The following is a 20,389-nucleotide window of genomic DNA, read 5'->3' as shown; positions in this document are numbered from 1 at the left end:
ACGCACCACCACACCTGGCTAATTTTTGTATTTTTAGTAGAGACGGGGTTTCACCATGTTGGCCAGGCTGGTCTCAAACTCCCGACCTCAAGTGATCCACCCTTCTCGGCCTCCCAAAGTGCTGGGATTACAGGCGTGAGCCACCGTACCCAGCCGGGGCTTGTTAAGATTTGGGCTCATCCTAGGTAACTTCAGGGAGGACTAAAGGCAACATGATTGCGTGTGGAACAGGTGTTCTCATCAGGAAATCTACCCTCTTAACTATAAACACAGTGCTGTAGAGCAGATCTCCTGGACCTACTCATTTTACGTAACTGAAACTTTATACCCACTCGGAAGTAACTTCCCATTTTCCTGTTCCCCAACCCCCAGTAACTACCATTGTAAATCTCTCTGGTTCTGTGAGTGCCACTACTTTAGATCTCCCCACAGAAGTAAGATCATAAGGTGTTTGTCCTTCTGTGACTGCTTATTTGCTTATTCCAGTTAGCATGATGTCTCAAGGTTCATCCGTGTTATTACAAATAGCAGGATTTTCTTCTTTTTCAAGGCTGTATAGTATTCCATTGAGTATCTACTCCACGGTTTCTTTATCTGTTCATCTGATGATAGACATTTAAGTTGTTTGCTCATGTAGACTATTTTGAAGACTGCTACAATGAATGTGAGAATACTGATATTTCTTTGGGATCCCAATTTAAAGTCCTTTAGATAAGTATACACAAGTGGGATTGCTGGATCTGATGGTAGTTTATCTTAATATTTTTATTGCATCACAATGGCCATATTATAACAAATCATTCATATGGTAGATTTTCTCATTAGACTATGAGGCCTGTGAGGACAAGTACACCTTGTTAGTCATCTCACTATCACCAGCAGGATGATTAAATGGAATCGCCTGAATATCAATCAGTCCTCATAAGGCACTGAGTCTTTTTATGCTGTTTTCCTCATCTGAAGTGAGGACACTGAGATGGTCCTGAGGACGAAGTGCAGTTGGGAACGTGCTCCTCAAATCATTCTGTATAGCGATTGTTGGAGGCTTTATTAACTTCTCTATCTGCGCCAGCTCTGCATGGTCCCAGTTCCTGAAATCATTCTCTATAGCGATTGCTGGAGGCTTTATTAAATTCTCTATCTGCACCAGCTCTGCATGGTCCCAGCCCCTCAAAGCATTCTCTATGGCGATTGTTGGAGGCTTTATTAACTTCTCTATCTGCGCCAGCTCTGCATGGTCCCAGTTCTTCAAATCACTCTCTATAGCGATTGTTGGAGGTGTTATTAAATTCTCTGTCCGCATCAGCTCTCCTTGGCCCCATCTTAAACCCACTTCCCACACAACACCCTGGCTCGCTGATGGAGATGCAGATGGCTGTGTTCTGTGCTTTGCTTCTAGCTGTTCCTCGTACCAGCGACACCCAGTGCAGCTCTGTCCCCGAGCCCAGATATGGAAGGAGAATTGGTTCTGAGTTTTCGGCAGGCTCCATCGTCCGGTTCGAGTGCAACCCGGGATACCTGCTTCAGGGTTCCACGGCGCTCCACTGCCAGTCCGTGCCCAATGCCTTGGCACAGTGGAACGACACGATCCCCAGCTGTGTGGGTAAGCAGTGTCCCTAAGCAGGAATCGTGGGCACAGGGCTGCTCACCAGAACTGTGTGGGTTGATGCCAAAGAGTTGCTTCTCGTGCTTCTATCCGGGCTACATAAATCCATCTGGCTCGTGACCCATTTAAAGGGCAGTTTGTTTCATGGGAAATAATTGAGTTAGTAGCCAAACCCTAAAAATTATTGTGTTTCATAAAACAGCTCATCATCTTAGCAAGGATAAAGCATGTTTCCCTTCTCCATATTTATGAAGTAGGCCATCAACTCTAAAGTCATGAGTATAGAACATAATTTTGTTTTGGGAAAAAATCATTATCATGTTGATTTGCTATGTTACTTGTGTAACGTCCTTTTAATAAATGGGTGCTGATGAATGTTTGAAAAGTAATAGATAAAATGCAGGCTGAATAACAATGACCTTGTTATAGTTGACCTGCTTCATTTTGTGTGGAAAACCGTAGTACAATCATGATTAGCACTTGAATCATTTGTACATTTTAAGCGCCTCTTTTCTTGACTTTGCTCATAAATCCCATTAATATCATTTGGAGATGCATGTCTGCATGGAGGAGAGAAGACTCTGCCAAGGTCCTTAAATTATAGTAGGTAAATTATCCTAAACAGAATTCACTTTGGAGATGCCATCATTAGACACCGTCCCTTCTTAGAGAACTTGGATAGATTTCTTTATAGACTCAAGATCTATAACTCAGTAGCATAACAGGTAATAATCAATTATATTGCTAATTTAAAAGAGAAAACACTAAATTTTACCTTGGCTCAAAATGCCATTTAATATATCATTGTTCACGTACATTTTCTCTTACTGTCTGGTCACACAGTGGAAGAAAACTGCGTGCCAAATGAACACTGTACTATGGCACTTTATTTTGTGACATGTGATTCTGTCTTTTAGTACCATGCAGTGGTAATTTCACTCAGCGAAGAGGTACAATTCTGTCCCCTGGCTACCCCGAGCCCTACGGAAACAACTTGAACTGTATATGGAAGATCATAGTTACGGAGGGCTCGGGAATTCAGGTGAGTCCTTGAAGTCCACAGTCTACAGCAGGGCTCAGCTGGGGTCTGTGGGCTGCTTTCTTTTGTTCTTTTGTTCTTTCTTTCTTTCCATCTCTCTCTCTCTTTCTTTTTTCCTTTTATCTTGGTTATTTTAAATACATAGACTATACTCTGTTTCCCTTCTCTTAGTATTTCTACAAAATATTTCTAGTCATGTTTCTATATTTTGAATAAATATAATTTTTTAGAATAAAATTTAAATTTTTTAGAACAAAAACTATCAAAAGTACCATTTGTAGAAATTGTTCTCTTGGCCAGGTACGGTGGCTCATGCCTGTAATCCCCACATTTTGGGAGGCCAAGACAGATCACTTGAGATCGGGAGTTCGAGACTAGCCTGACCAACATGGTGAAACCCTATCTCTACTAAAAATACAAAAGTTAGCCAGGCGCAGTGGTATACGCCTATAATCCCAGCTACTAGGGAGGCTGAGGCAGGGGAATTGCTTGAACCCGGGAGGTGGAGGTTGCAGCCAAGATCATGCCATTGCACTCAAGCCTGAGTGACAGAGCAAGACTACATCTCAAAAAAAGAAAGAAAAATAAATTGTTCTTTCATGGTTTGTTTTTTAAATTTTGCCAGATAGATAGATAGATAGCTTTTCATGATTAAGGGGTGTGTGTATGTGTATGTGTGTGTGTGTGTGTGTGTATGTATGTGTATATATATATATACACACACACACATTTTTATATATATAATATTATGGTATTGGAGGCATGATTAAGGTGTATATATAAGTATATATACAGATATAGGTATATACCTATATATACACCTTAATCATGAAAAAACCCAATACCCCATCTAATTAGACTAATTATGTTAAGCCAAAAATCAATATTAACTTAATGTTATGGTTTGATAGATCCAAGTGATCAGTTTTGCCACGGAACAAAACTGGGACTCCCTTGAGATCCACGACGGTGGGGACGTGACCGCACCCAGACTGGGAAGCTTCTCAGGTAAGATGGAATCAATTTCCTCACCTTTGTGACTCAAAATCTGCAAACACCAAGAAAAGAACCTAAATAACAACAAACACTCCACGTAGACATTTTCTACACAACTCTTCTGTCTCCATAAGCGTTGCTCTAGTGCTGAAAGTCTTAGAGTAAGACCATCGAGAAACAGGTGAGAAAAAAGAAGGCTGTGTTCTCCACGAGCAGGAGATCGATCTCAAAGTGTCAGGCAGCACAGCTTTGACGTGTGGCAGGTTCTCAGGCTGGCAGCAGAAGCCAGGAATAATAATGTGAGGCAGCGAAGAGGCAGAGGTTAGGAAACAGTTCTCACCTCTTCAAATGCACAGCCTGACATTAAGCAGTCTGGGAATATTACACTGAACATGTGGGCTCAGCTAGTCCTGAGATTCTACTCTACTCATATGTAGCCAGAGATGAAACTGTAGTCCACTACAAGTCCACCCTCTCTTACTCTTCCTTGCACCTCCGACTGTCACGAATGCGCCTGCCTTGAAGATTCTGCTTTCCAAATGCCCTGCAAGTCTCCTCTTCCCATTGCCCTGGTGCGTCATTCAGATCTCAATTTCACTTTTGTTTAACAGGATATCCTGCCTCCAGATGCATGACACCTCCCTCTTCCACTTTGAGTAATAACATTAGGACTCAAACTTCATGAACGGAAGAGAAGTGATGATGATCAATATTGCCATTATCACCCTGGTCATCACTGACCCTGGTCACCACTGTCCTCACAGTCGCCCACAGTTCCCGAGCCTTTACTTTGCCCCATTATGAATGTGTGTTAACATGAATGCTTAATTTTATCTTGAATAGGGTCAGGTGCAGTGGCTCACGCCTGTAATCCCAGCACTTTGGGAGGCCGAGGCAGGCGGATTCCCCTGAGGTCAGGAGTTCGCAACCAGCCTGGCCAACATGGCAAAACCCCGTCTCTACTAAAATTACAAAAACTAGCCAATATGACAGCACCAACTAAGTTCTAAGGGATTATTGTTATCTTTCTCTTACCAATGAAGAACAAAGATTAGGTACTAGAGAATTGTCCAAGATGACACAGAAAAAGTAATATTTTCCATGAGTGCCTTCTTGCTTGCAGCAGCTGACTCCTTCTATCCCATTGTTCTGAATTCTGTCCGTTGTTTATCTCTACTGCAAAGGGAGGCTGGAATATACATATATATTTTTGTTAACTGTAAATATTTCTTCCCTAAACATTTCCATTCTACTTTTACTCAACAGGTTAAAAAAATAAAGAAAATAGATAGTGTACGGGCCATTCACAATGTCTAATACAACTTCCATTTTATCACTTCAAATGGTTCGAAGATCTTATCTCTGGTTCTCAGCAAATAAAACCCTATTTTTATTTGGGCATGGTCATTTAAGGTGTTGGACAATAAAATGCCAACCTACCATCTTATTGTTATTTGTTGCTCACAGTCCATGTTTGTCTGTCTGTGTACTATTTATACTTTCAGGGACTTTTATTTCAAATAGCCCATTACTGTCCTTAAAAGCTAGAACTCAAGGCCCATCTCCACTAGGAAGCCCCTCTTTCTTCCCCTGAGCGCATAGCTCTTGCAATAGTTGAGCTTAGCATGTGATCTCTTAAAGTACCTGCTAGATACCAGGCACTGTGTTGGTTGTTAGGAATAAAAGATAAGACCTCTGTCATTAAAAAACATCAACAACAACACCAGTTGAAATCTACACAGATGCCAACATTTAATGTAATTATATAAATCATATTTGGTAAGTAGACAGCATTACAGGCAGGTGATGGGTGTTACAAAGTCACACTTTTTTTAAGATTTAAGAGAAAAAAAACTACCTGGGAAAAATTAAAATATCTTAACAGATGAGTAAAATATAGCTAGACAAATCAGTGAAAGAGAGAGAGGATAATCCTTCAGGTCACAGGAGCCATGCAGTCTGTGTCCATTTCTGTACTCTACATTCAAATATTGAATGGGGTTGGTCATTTTTAAGTAAAGTGTTCTTTTATTTTCTAGAGATTTAAGTTTCTTCAGAATCTATATTAATCTCTGAGTGTCACCCACAATTCCTAGCACCTACCACACAGTCTATGAATTCAGTTGGTAAAATCTGCTTAAAAGTGTGTGTTTTGCCACTTTTTATCTGAGGATCAAATCTTATCATTCACATATATTTGGATTTATCAACTGCTGTACAGCAACCTCATATTAAGCCCTCCCTTGAGTAACTATCACAAGTGAGCTTAGCTTCAGATGTGTAATAATTCATATATCCTAATTAATATTAGAAATAGGCTAATTTTTCAAAAGAGAGTATTTAATATTGAGTTAAGTTTTTAACCTAATGTTCTCAGTCATGAATCTGTGACAGAACACATTTTACACACAAATGCAAGCATTACCAGCAGAAAGCAGGGCATGGCAAAATTAAAACAGTTGCATATTGGATTAGCCAACGTTAGCAGGGAAATGCCTTACTAATAAAAATGAAAAAAAGAAGTGACCACATTGCCTCTGTATGCGTGAAAAATAACAACAATCTCCTTCTTACGAACTTCAGTTTTTGGAGTTGTCCAGGAGAAAATTTGAAAAACTATGTTTGAAATAAACACCACTGCAATGCAATTCTGACACTAACTTCCTGGAGTTAGCACGGAGTTCGTGCACTTCATGCTTCTTGACAGGACTCCCCTCTGACATCAGCTGCAAGCCCTGGGGTCACCTAGGACACCTGCACGCTCACCAACTGGCTACTAATTTAGGGGCTCCGTGGTCCCTTCAGTTCTTGACAGTTCCCTAGAGTAGCTCGCAGAACTTGAGAAAGTGATGGACTTATACATATGATTAAGATTATATTACAAAGGAGACAAACCAGGACTGGCCAGATAAAGAGACTCATAGTGTGACATCTGGGAAGGTCCCAAACAGGAAGTGTCTGTGTCCTCAGGACTTCCAGCACTTCAAAGTGCATCGTCACCCGAGCTTCGGTGCCAGAGTGTTTATAGGATTTTGCTGACACAGGCAAGGTTGATTGAATTCTTGGCTACAGGGTTGAACTTAGCCTCCAGCTCCCTCCCTGCCCAGAGATTGGGAGGTTGCACTGATACCACATGGCTCAATGCCTCGACCCTCTAATCCTATTATTGATCTTTCCAGCTTGCCCAGCCCCCTTCCTGAGTTACCATAATCATAATCATCATCACAATCACCACAAACAGTGTGGTGTGAGAAGCTCCTCCATGGACCAAAGGCACTCCTGCCACCTGGGAAATACCAAGGGCTTAGAGTTTACCTCCTGGATATCAGGGATAAAGACCAGAACAATTCTTTGTCACATAATAACTAATATATCAAGGATGTGAGCAGAATTTATACTATTTTTTTTTTTTGCCTTTTTCATATTTCTGAGATGTAACATATACAAGGGATAAAAATACTTACGATAAAATACCGAGAAAATACAGGTTAAAATACAGGTGTTAGCCTTATAACCTTTTAATCTTTTCTCATAATATTTGATTTTCATCACAATATTTTAGGATACATGTTGGCTTACATGATTGTGGTGGCTCATGTCTGTAATCCCAGCACTTTACAAGGCCAAGGTGGGAGAATTGCTTGAGCCCAGGAGTTTGAGACCAGCCTAGGCAATATAACAAAACACCATCTCTACAAAAGATTTGTTTTTTAAGTTGGCCAAGCGCGCACCTGTGGTCCCAGCTACTCAGGAGGCTGAGGTGGGAGAATTGCTTGAACCCAGGAGGCAGAGGCTGCAGTGAGCCCAAGATCCTGCCACTGTACTCCAGCGTGGGCAACGGACTGAGACTCTATCTTAAAAAAAAAAAAAATTGTCTCATACAAATAATTATGAAACATTTAGCTTGTTGCTTTCAGTTTCCTTAGTAAAAAATGCAAAGATGTAAATGTTTTAGAAAACTAAGTTAAATAAAATGAATGAACAATAACCCTACTATCAAATAAAAAAAATTTAGTAACTATTATATGAAGACGTATATCCAGTTTAAAATAATGTGATTAGGTCTAACAACATAAAATATCATTGTTTTCTATAATAAGTCTATAAATTAAGAGAGTCAGGCTGATAAAATGTTTTCATATTCACTTAAATTGAATTTTTTATATCTAAAATTAATTTTATTAAAGAATATACATCTGGGTACGATATTGCAAGTGTACATATTCTGAAGTTAAACAGACCACTCACTTTTCATAGTTTAACATTTAGGCATTTGTGTATTTTTGAGAGGCTGTGGAGATGTCTGATATAGGAGTGGTTTATAGTTATTCTAAGATGTTTTCACGTTTTAGGACAATGGTTTTCTTGTGAATGAGCCTCATCAACCACCAATCATCCTCGTCTCAGCTGCTTTCTGTCCTTGTCCCCTATGCATATTGTGGGGAAAATATGAGAAGAACCATGTTCACAAATTAGGAATGTTTTTCTTTAGGGCTGTGGCCATTGTGAATATCAAGTCCATTTGTATGTCTTGATATTCGTCAAGATCGTCAAGAGTGGGCTGTTGTATGCATTGGTATACTGAGAAACTCACTCTCAAAAACAAAAAGAAGGAGAAGGGGGAAGGAGGAAGAAGGAAGAAGGAGCAGCAGCAGCAGTTCGAATTATTGTGTCACGTTGCAATAGCTGTGGCATACATATTCCAACCACAGCTAATGGCAAGCGGTTGATATGAATTCACAGTCGTGCTGAGCGGCATCGGGAAGCGATGCTGGAATCAGCATCTGTGAGCCTGCATGGGGCCGGCCCCCTCCCACCATGGGGAGCTCAGCAGTAAGAAGCCCTCGGAAGAATGCAGCACCCCACTTTGTATTCTCACCCCAAATGAATGGCCTCATATAATCATACAGAGCATCAGACAAATGCAACTTAAAACAAAAATAATCCCACAAAAGAACTTGCTTATTTTTTTTTCAAAAGTGTTACGTTCATGAAAGACAGGGAAAAACCAGAGAACTCTTCCAGACTAAAGAAAATAGAGGGTTTAACACAGGATGCCCTGAGTGATTCCAATAGAGTCCTGTCCTCTCCAAACCCTGAGGGCAGATGGATGGAATTTAAAGGAGGTCAGCGGATGACATGTCATATCTGTGTTACGTTTTTGATTTAGAGAACTGTTTTATTTTAAAAAACTGGACACTGGATTTTTATGAGAAATGAGTCATCATGCTTGTGACTTGCTCATAAATCATTTAGAATAAAATAATTTTATACATACACATATAGAGATAGACTTAACAATTCTATCTATAGAGAAATCGTAGATGTTTCAGTTTTATTATGCTACACTTGCACATCTTCTGTAAGTTAAAAATTATTTCTTTCTAAAATTTAGAATGAATTTTTTAAAAACATTTTATATGGAGAAATGACAAGTCAGCCATAAAGTTTGAATGTGTTAAAGCGTTATCAACATTTAAACTTTTTTGTAATTACGGTATTTTAAAAATGTTTATAAAGGAGATATTAAACCATTTACAAAGTTAGTTATTGAATACAAACAAGAGTGAGTAGTCATAAGAGGTACATATTTCAGAAAAAATAATTGATGTCTATCATTCAATGTTTTAGTGTTTTATTTCTATTTGGACAAACATATGTATGTAGGTCTTTTATCGCAAGCCACTTAACATCATTTTTTGGAAATAGACAGGTTATAAATTATAAATGAATAAAATAGAACAAAATAAATTCAACTTTGTGGCTGACAATATTAAAGAGAGGTAAGTATCACCGTGCTGAGAGGAGAACCTTCAGGGACTATCATACAGTTTCTTTTTCCTTTGTTATATGTTGTTCTATCCAGGCCACAGTAAAACTATATGATCAAAAACATTCTGCCTATGGCACCACTTAAAAAAAATCACTCTGTTGCATTTTGTGCAGGGGCATAAGCTACTTCTTATAGGCTGTTCTGAGATCCCAGTGTGGAAGCTGCTGCAGAAAAGTGCCCTCTGCAGCTGTGCCTGGGTGCCCAGCCCAGCATCGTGCTCCCAGCCTCCCCTGGCTGGTAGGTTCCCGCTTCTCCTGTGTGCCACCAGGGCACCAAGATCCCACATTACTCACAGGATAGCAAATGATTGTTTTGCATAAGAGGAGTGCAAACAGGGCTGTCATTCACGGACCTGCTTGCTGAATTAACAATCACTGTTAGAGGGGCCTGAGGATTCACAAAGCACTTTCAAATGCACAGTGCACTTGTTACTCACACACAAGAGACTTGTGATCACCTTTCCTTTATAGAACTGGAGCATACCACAGCATTTTCAGTGACTAGGGGTGGCAGAGTAAGTGGCATCAGAAGTAGGCTTTTCTCCAAACATTGTACGTTCTCACAGATATGTGAGAGCTAAGCTATGAGGACGAAAAGACATAAGAATGATATAATGGACTTTCGAGACTTGGGGGGAAGAGTGGAAGGGGGGTGAGTGATAGAAGACAACAGATATGGTGCAGCGTCTACTGCTCGGGTGATGGGTGCACCAACAGCTCACAAACCACCACCAAAGAGTTTATTTGTGTAACCGAATAAACTACCTGTACCCCAATAACTTACGGAAAATTTTTTAAAACAAGAAATAGGTTTCTCTGATACCACTGTAATACGTCCAGAGAAGAAGAACAAAAAAGTCAAACAGGCCGGGCGCAGTGGCTCAAGTCTGTAATCCCAGAACTTTGGGAGGCCGAGGTGGGCAGATCACAAGGTCAGGAGATCGAGACCATCCTGGCCAACATGGTGCAACCCCATCTCTACTAAAAATACAAAAATTAGCAGGACGTGGTGGCACATGCCTGTAATCCCAGCTACTCAGGAGGCTGAGGCAAGAGAATCACTTGAACTAGGGAGTCAGAGGTTACAGTGAGCCGAGATCATGCCACTGCACTCCAGCCTGGTGACAGGGAGACTCCGTCTCAAAAAAAGAAAAAAAGGTCAAACTGTGTATGGAATACCTGCATGGGAGATGACTACGCTAAGGGCTGGAGGGCATTAAATAAATTTTAAAATGTAAAAGCTGGACTCTCACATCCCAATGAGGGTACAATTGAAAAAACTGTACCAAGCGTGAAACGCTGTATGAGAAGTGAAACTGAGCTGAGCTGATGCTCCTGTCATCAGTAGGTAGAAAGTGGAGAAGAAACATGGTTTTTAAAAGGATTTATAGTTAGTTAAATTGATTTAATGGAGTGGAAAAAGTAACTGATTATACCAAATTACAGGTAAAAACAGTCAAAAAGTAGTGCAGATGATATAATGAAAATGTATTTGGATAAAGTAGTTAGATCTATAGTAACATATTGTTCTTTCTACAAATATTGTCCAAAAATACAAAAGTAATGCAATAGTGAGAGGACAACAAACATCATGGAAATTGGATAAAATGGGTAAAAAAAATCAGTGCTTTAGTGGAAGTCCCTTTTCTTCATAGTAAAAAGGGCTCTGAGTCGGGCCAATGAGCAGGTGCAGCCGACACTCCTTCCACTTCTTGCTTCCTTCCTCCTCCCTCACTGGTCTCTCTCCAAGGCTTTGGGTGTGCCCTGTTTTCAGTTGCACAACCAACACTTCGCTTCTTATAGAGGCTGTGGAAAGGAGAGAAGGTGTAGTTTAGGCAGATTAATTTTCTCTTTGGAGACACACCAGGTTATCTGCTTGGCAACCACCCCTCATCTTTCCTCCATTACCTGTTACAGAGTTTACAGTAACTTATCTTCAACATATTTGAGGTGATTAGCAAGGAGAGGTTTATAGTTTGTTACCCCATGACTTTTTAGTTACATAAAATATTATGTATATATCTGTCTATTGTCTGTCTACTTATCTCTCTGCCTGTCTATCAAATCAAGGTCAAAAAGCAAAAGAGTTATATCAGCAAACACTTCATAAATGTTTCTCATTCAACACACACAGTGTTCTTACAGTGAATTACGCACTAAGGATTCAGGTTTAAAATGACCCCACCTCCCAGAGAAAATACCCACCTTGGCAGCCAGGGAAAAACTGATGGAGGAATAGACCCCAAATCTCAAGCAGGAACTCTACCTTCAAAAGGCTCTAAGAGTGTGCACACACAAACACACATGCACGCCGTTAATAAGGAGAACATGTGGAGTTCTCTTTTCTCTGCTTTCTGGCTGTTTTTCTTCTGACACACTGCAGTAGCAGCTTCGGTACTGATTGGCCAAAGTTTACTCCTTAAGGCACATGTTTAAACTATGGCGAACCTTTGTAAGCCCAGCAGAAGTTTCTGTTTGTTAGCCCAAGACCAGGAAGAAGTCCTTACCGTGTCATCAGATTATACCTGACAAAAACTGCCTTTGCATTTGTAGCAGTGTATTTTACTGGGACCTTATTTCATCTCATTCCACTGGTATTTTTCCCAGCATTGTTCCAGGAGACAGCCAGGTGTTCATACCTTGGGTCTAAAAGCAACAGGTGTTCATACCTGTGGGTGGACCCCCTCCTGGAGTTAGTCTTTCAAAGGGCTCAGCTTTGGAAAGCAGAGAGGATGGTGGTGAAGGCGGATGTTGAAGGAGCTGAAGTGACTGACAAGAGGACAGTGATGGCCCTTCCCAGACCTGGGTGTCCTCTAAGAAATTAAGATATCATTGAATTCCTTGCAGGACCACAAGGATGTGACTGGGCCTTGAAAACAAAGTGGTAGCCTGATGCACTTAGGCTAGATTTTGGACCAGGGACTTGTCAAAGAGCATTCTTTCAAAGGTGTGCACAACAACATGAAACTGCTAAAATTCAAGGGTCCGGGTGAGGTTGGAGAATGAGCTTATGTGAAGTAAGGAGTCAGGGACCTGAAAGTCTGAGACGATTGGCTATCCTGGGGCAGGAAAGGAATCCCCAGCCATGGTAAAGATTAAATTTCCCCATCTCCATAGGATGAGTTCTCAAAGCACAGTATAGATCAAGTTGACCTACAATTTCATTAAAAGACACATCTTATGCCCAGGTATAGAAATAAAATGTGCAAGCGTTACTTAATTGTAAGCAGATTATTTTGTGTGCAGAACAAATGCATAAGAAGAAGACAAATATCCATTCTGAAGCTCAGTTGATGGCTATTTCGTTAGCCCAGGCAGGAGATGAACGTGGTAAGAGCACAACGGAAGACAGGTTAAAGCTGTAACAGTCATATTCGGCATGGCACCAGTGGTCTGCTCATTGCCTTTAATGATTTGATGAATTTCAAGTCTTTGAGGCTCTGTCGTAATCAGGGAAGGTTCTGCTTTGCACGAAGTCGGAGAACAACTAGTATGTTTGGAAAATGGGTCAGTAGTTTATCTGGCTGATAAACCCATGTTTATCGAATGAGTGAGTGACTTAGTTTGGGAAATACGTGGTTATATTTGAATGACTAGAAATAGGAAAGTCAAAGTGAATCAAAAGAAGAAGGAATGAACATCCCAGGCCTATGATATGGAGCATCTTGAAGCAAGAAAAAATGATTCTGAAAAACCAAGTAATGATAAGAAGCTAGAAAAGCAAGCAGCAGTCAGATCACGCAGGGTCTTGGAGCCAAATCAAGGAGTGTGAAATTTGTTCCTAAGATGATGAGGAATCTATGAGAATTTTAACATGTCTCATCATATATACATTTGTAAAGTGCTTTCTGACTGCTGAATGGAGAATGCATTGAATTAGGAAAAGATCAGGCTCAAAAAAACAAGTTAGAAGATTATTGCACTAATTCTGGTTAACATAAGGCTGCCTGCCCTGGGGTGATTGTTGTGAAGATAATATGAAGTAAGTGAAATAACTTGGGAAAATATTTGGAGAGCACGCCAGTTAGGGCCTGATGACTGATTGGAGGGCAGTTTGGGGTCATGGAGAAGGAGGAAGCTTTGAATGTGATGACGTAGATGAATGCCAATGGTACTGTTAAGAAACATTAGAGACCTACTTGATGTTTCAGGGATAGATAGATTAGTCATTAAGTTTGACACACATAGAATTTAAAAAGCCTCTTACAGGCTGGGCTTGGTGGTTCAAAGTAATTCCAGCACTTTGGGAGGCTGAGGCAGGTGGATCACAAGGTCAGGAGATCGAGACCATCCTGGCTAACACGATGAAACTCCATCTCTACTAAAAATTTAAAAACAAATTTTTTTTAAAGCCTCTTATAAAGAGACAGAGTCCTTGCCTGGGGTCATTGGTCTGATCAAATCTCTTGGGGACCGGACGCAGTGGCTTACACCTGTAATCCCAGCACTTTGGGAGGCCGAGGTGAGCAGATCACTTGAGGTCAGGAGTGTGAGACCAGCCTGGCCAACATGGTGAAACCCCATCTCTACTAAAAATACAATACTTAGCAGGACATGGTGGAGCATGCCTGTAATCTCAGCTACTCGGGAAGCTGAGGCAGGAGAATCACTTGAACCTGGAGGTGGAGGTACCAGTGAGCCAAGATGGCACCACTATACTCCAGTCTGGGTGACAGAGTGAGACTCCATCTAAAAAATAAAATAAAATCTGTTGGGGAATATTGGATCATTTAAGTGGTGAGCTAAGGATGATAGGCAGTCTTATCTTTTCAATAATGTTCTTCTGTTTTGAATAATTATCAACTTATTTCTTTGCTTTGTTATTTAAATTATCACTTCTCCCTTTACACCAATACTATGCTCAATGTAGCTCACTTGAATAATTTGTCTACACTGTGGTGAGTTTTACACAATGGATATTTCTTTGACATCGAGTATGTATACACTTCTAATTTAGAGAATGATTTTACTAGAGTATTGAACATACATCAGGAAAAAGAGACTTAAACTTGTCTGTTATTTTTCCATATTATGACACATTCCACCAAAATGTCTCAAACTTCTGAGTGATGAACGATTTTTTTTCCCTCAGCACCTGCCAGCATCATTACTTCTTTCTTACCCTGGTCCTCGGTACCTGTATCGCCCTTTCTAATCAGTTAGTTACTGTGATGCAGGCTAGAACATTTTAAGTAAAGAAATCACTGTGTCAAAATAGCCCTATATATTCCTTTTCATGCATCTTTAGTTGAAATCAACAGATTCAAGGGGAACGTTACTCAGCATGAGTCATGTCGGGGGTCAGGAAGAGCATATATACGTGGTCAAAAGCGACATCTTCTGAAGGATATCTCAGATCAGTATCCACCTGGTCCAACTGCTCCTCCAACCCTCATTACACTTGGCTGTTGAACTTTTCTGCCCTCTCTGCTCATGTCAAGTAAAAAACTAAATTTAATAAGCAGAAGATTACATGGATAAAACAATGCAAAACAAACCCTGATGGTACAATAGAAAGCACAAGAGAAAGGTGTCACATCGACTTGAGCAGGTCAGAGCAGACAATGGCTTTTTACTGTACCTAGAAAAATAGAATGGCTGAATACATAATAAAACCAATACTCAGATTAAATATGTGGCAATCAGACAAACTATAGAGATTTGTAAGCCTAATAAGTATCCTCATGTATTTTATATTTAGAAAAGTGAATGTATTTGTAGTGTTAAAATTCTATCTGCATTGTTTCTTATAGGCACCACGGTACCAGCACTGCTGAACAGTACTTCCAACCAACTCTACCTGCATTTCCAATCTGACATTAGTGTGGCAGCTGCTGGTTTCCACCTGGAATACAAAAGTAAGGTCAACTCTTTCTGCATACAGCTTTCACTGTTATACTGAGTCATTTTTTAAAGAAAAAATAAATCATGCTCTTATTAAACAGTGAAATATTATTGTTCTATAACTGTGTAATACTTGCATGAAATTGAGTCTTATGAAAACTGGCTCTATGAAATACATAAGCCAGGTGTGGTGGCTCATGCCTATAATCCCAGCATGTTGGGAGGCAGAGGTGGACGGATCACCAGAGATCAGGTGTTCAAGACCAGCCTGTCCAACATGGAGAAACCCCATCTCTACTAAAATAATAATAATAATAATAATAATACAAAACAAAAAATTAACCAGGCATGGTGATGGGCACCTGTAATCCCAGCTATCTAAGAGGCTGAGGCAGGAGAATCACTTGAACCTGGGAGGCAGAGGTTGCAGTGAGCCAAGATTGCCCCACTGCACTCCAGCCTGGGTGACAGAGCGACACTCTGTTTTAAAAACAAACAAACAAAAAGAAATATATATTACAAGAGACAAATTAATGGTTAAATGTGTAAGTCCGAATCTGGAGTGATTAGATACAACAACTGCTATAATTTCAGGTTGTTTGCATTAAAAAGCACAAAAATGAACCACTGTAATATTACTAGTTTTTATGAGTTATTAAAAAATACTCATATTAGCATCCCCAAAATGTGGACAATCCTACTTTCTGCCTAGATTATGGTCATAAGCCTCTTCTATTTCTAGTCTCAAAGGCAGTTAAAGTAAGAACCAGCAGAGAGCTGCTGCTCAGGTGCCTGCATTTGTGTATTATTCATTTTAATTGGAAGAAGGCATCGCACAGTAGACTCTAACCTTTTAGAGATGGATGTGAGACTGAGTTAATAGTCTGATAAATGGAATGACAAAGGTCAAATTCACAAATCTTTTTTGGCGTTTGATTATGTAGGTAAACCTTGTAAAAGCGAAATAAGAATTTCCAATGAGGGCCGGGCGTGGTGGCTCAAGCCTGTAATCCCAGCACTTTGGGAGGCCGAGGCGGGCGGATCACGAGGTCAGGAGATCAAGACCATCCTGGCTAACCCGGTGAAACCCCGTCTCTACTAAAAAATACAAAAAACTAGCCGGGCGAGGTGGCGGCGCCTGTAGTCCCAGCTACTCAGGAGGCTGAGGCAGGAGAATGGCGGGAACCCGGGAGGCAGAGCTTGCAGTGAGCTAAGATCCGGCCACCGCACTCCAGCCCGGGCAAGAGAGCCAGACTCCGTCTCAAAAAAAAAAAAAAATTTCCAATGAGTAAGGTTTATTTTAGGACTTGTTTTCAAGTACTAAAAATGTTTAACGTTGATATTCATCTCCTTTAATAAGCAGTTGCAAATAAGCAAATACATGGATAAGCTTTAATAAGTGATCTTTTGAATTGAGATAAACCATTTGCGAGGATGTAAATGCATGCATATTTTTGAAAGGCCAGATTTCCAGCTGATGATAAATATTCTACGCCAGGCACAAACCACAGGGCTGTTTCACATTCCGGTTAAATTTTCCTGCTTATTATGGGCATTTGTATGCAAGTTTATCTCAGTTTATGTGAATAGGACTACTTCAGTGACAGTGTAAAATGATCCTGTGGATGTTACTTACGTAGGATGTGTCTGGAAAAATCGGCTACTTTGATATACTTTGTGAATCTCTGTAGATAGAAAAACATAAGCCTTATTTATGATAGTATTTAAAAATTCACTAACAGTTTCGAAGGAGTTAGTACTGATGAATGCTCTTATTCTCAAAGTTATCCTGTAGCATCTGGGCTTTTATTCATTTGTCTTGCAAAGAAGTGCTAGTGAAATAATTCATCTATGCTTATTATTATATACAGTGAGATATGCACTTACCTGGGCTTCAGCCCCATCAATATAATTATCTACATTTCTCTTTCTTCCTGGACAATATCATTCATTTAAAAAGAGAGACTAACATATTTCTCATTCAGATGAACTTTGAGAATCCAAGCTTTTGTTTAATTATTTAACGTATTTTTTTAATTGGGCTAAACATAATGCTCCATTTTTATTTATTTTCTTTTTCAAGTGGTTGTTTTTGATGCTAACACCATTCTGATCGTTTATGCCATTCGAGTATTAAGAGGAACTCATTTCTCTGTTCTTATTCTTCATGCCAGAATTTGAAATAGAGATTATAGAAAGTATTTGTGGAATTAACCTTACTACAATTAGCGTCAGATGGTATAAGGGCTGTTGATGTAAATCACCAAAAGTTTTTCTGATATCTTAAAGTTGTTGACATATTTTTGCATTTAGTTTAAGATATGGACTGCCAATCTACAAATCTCTAAATTCAGATTTTTCAGCAGAGTTTATGTCCGTGAAATAAAAATGGAAAAATCAGTAGGCACTTACTCTGTGCCAGGCCTTGCTCTAAACTTGTTACTGGTTTTTACTTATTTGTCCTTAAAACTGCCCTATATTTGTGAAGTCTGCTCAGTTTTTCCAAATGAAGAAGCATAGCACAGAGCATATTTAGCCTTCCTGTGTCCTAGCCACACTGTTAAAAACAGACAGCATGCAGAGGCAGGCCCGAAAAGTGCATTTGATTACAAATACCATTTACTGAGCACCTTGCAAGGTATCCAGACTACCCCATCAGGAAAGTAACATACAGATGGCTGTTTTACAAACGATGACACCAGTTCTCTCTGAAAACTGTCTGGAGAATCAAGGAGCGTGTGAGTCCATACTGAGGATCAAGTTTGCCTGGCTCTAAAACCTGTGCCATGAAGGCTTATCTACATCTACTTCCGTCTCAGGAGTTCTTTTCTCATAGAGAAGTGAAAACTAGGCCCCCTTAACCATAGTACATCCACATGGACACTGGTGGAAATTTCTCAAACAAACACCAAACACTTATATTTGAAAGATGGGCTGTAAAAGAGTATTGATAGCAAAAGCAATTCCCAGAAGCTCTGGTTTAATGTATGCGATCTAGATTCTCTGTGATCTTACAGAATCCAAGTAAAAGCAAAACGATCAGCACCTTTGCATTGTCAATATATTCTACAGCCATTTAGTCTTTGTTCACATTATTTAACTTAACTGGACATTGGAGAATTAACACAGGTGTCACTCTTGCTCTGCGTTCTCTTCTAAAGAAAACCAATGAAACCAAAACAAAACACATATCCAGATATCTTAGACTGCAACGGTGTGAACAGTGATAATATTGGTTTATCCTGGAAATTACAAAGCCTAACCTCAAGGTGTACAGGATGGATCGTACTGCTGGGCAACAAGGTGGCAGTGGCTATTTTTGAACTCAGTATTGATCTGGTGGAAGCTGGTGGGAGAAACAACAGGATCGAACACACGGGCCCCAAGATTGGAGTGTTTCTGTTTACCCCATCTGTTTTTTGATTATTTCTTCCCACATTCTCTGACGGCTTTTGGTGTAATTAAGTGTTTTTATTGCCCCAGTTATCCCTACTATGGGCTTACTAGGTAAGGTTTTTTAATATTGTCATGGTCTCCTAGAGATTGGAACACACCTTTTATAGAGCAGAGCTTACCTTCAAACAATCTTATGTCACTTTATGTATAATATGAGAACCTCAAACGGTTGGTTTTGCTGCTCCTCTGCAGTGGTTTAAGGTTTGTGTTTCCCAAGAGCAAAGCTTCAGGGACATGCGTGGTGTTTCAAGCCCTCTCGTGACAAAGCCTCCGCACTGGAGGCTGGGAGAGCTCTTTCTGGGCTCCAGCTGTGCCCCCAGCCTTTCTTATAGTCCCCTGATAGAGGCCTGTGGATGGAACGGCAGACTCCCCTTGCATCTGAGTCCAGAGCCACACAAGGCCCAGGCTCCACTTGCAGCAGTTGACACATGTTAAGCAGGTGGTTCTTTTCTGGTCACCTTTCCCTACTGTTTCACCACACACATAGCATGTGGGTCTTGTCTCTTCTGGGGGACTTTGTCCTTTAGAAATGAGGTCACCAAGCCAGGCATGGTGGCTTACGCTTGTAATCCAAGCACTTTGGGAGGCTGTGGTGAGTGGATTGCTTGAGCCCAGAAGTTCAAGACCAGCCTGGGCAACATGGCAAAACCCCATCTCTATAAAAACTACAAAATTAGCCAGGCATGGAGGCCTCACCTGTAGTCCTAGCTACTCAGGAGGCTGAAGTGGGACGATCACTTGAGCCCAGGAGGCTGAGGCTACAGACAGCTGTGATTGCACCACTGCACTCTAGCCTAGGAGACAGAGCAAGACCCTATCAAAAGAAAAGAAAAGAAAAGAAAAAGAAAGAAGACAAGAAAGAAAGGAAGGAAGGAAGGAAGAGAAAGAACGAAAGAAAAGAAGAGGAGGACGAGGAGGAGGGGAGGGGAGAGGAGAGGAGAGGAGAAGAGAGGAGAGGAGAGGCAAAAAACAAACAGACAAAAATGGAAATGAGGTCACCTGTGTACGTGCCATGCAGCTCCCAGATGGATTCAAGAAAAGCTATCATTTTATAGTTTAGTATTTTTACATTGTTGAAGTGGGAGGGATGTTTTATTTTGCAGATTTCTACATCCCAAGTGGATGGGATTTTTACATTGTTCTAATTCACGGGGTTTTACAATGTAAGGATTTGAAAACTTCTCTAGTAGGTTTTAAAATTACTCTAGAAATGTTAAGGGTCTTAGGGGTTTGAAAATTGCCCTAGTTCAAGGATAGTTACATGAATACTAAAATATTTTTTACGTTAACTGTGAAGAAGCTTTTCTTGAATGCTCATTTTAAAATGAAATCTATCTATCTGTCTCCCACATAACTTTAACGTAGTGATGGATTTCATCGTAACTGTGAAAACATTCACAGATGTTCACCGATAAATTACAGAATTAAATTTAATGTGTATTCTCATTAAAGATTAATTATTAGCAGAGTGGTTCCCTCTAATTAAGAATTGCTTTCCATTTAGAGATTGCTTACAATAGAAACTATTTTGATTTTAATATATAATAATGCTTGTTTAATCACATTTTTCACTTTTAGGCCTTTTTACTAAATTTGACTCTGATTATGATTCAGCT

General features: G+C 40.1%; 1 protein-coding gene across 1 annotated transcript in view; it reads left to right on the top strand.

The window, feature by feature from the left end:
* The window catches only part of CSMD1 (CUB and Sushi multiple domains 1), a 2,081,403-nt gene that overhangs the window by 1,816,935 nt on the left and 244,079 nt on the right, over window positions 1–20,389 (top strand). Inside the window, exons 34-37 of the mRNA XM_011937546.1 lie at window positions 1,400–1,603; window positions 2,524–2,648; window positions 3,557–3,653; window positions 15,227–15,331. Of these exons, the coding sequence (XP_011792936.1) occupies window positions 1,400–1,603; window positions 2,524–2,648; window positions 3,557–3,653; window positions 15,227–15,331 (531 nt within the window). The remainder of the gene's footprint in view (window positions 1–1,399; window positions 1,604–2,523; window positions 2,649–3,556; window positions 3,654–15,226; window positions 15,332–20,389) is intronic.

This window comes from Colobus angolensis, unplaced genomic scaffold (assembly GCF_000951035.1).
Source record: "Colobus angolensis palliatus isolate OR3802 unplaced genomic scaffold, Cang.pa_1.0 Scaffold165, whole genome shotgun sequence".
Classification (NCBI taxonomy): domain Eukaryota; kingdom Metazoa; phylum Chordata; class Mammalia; order Primates; family Cercopithecidae; genus Colobus; species Colobus angolensis.
This window is presented reverse-complemented; position numbering and strand designations above follow the sequence as displayed.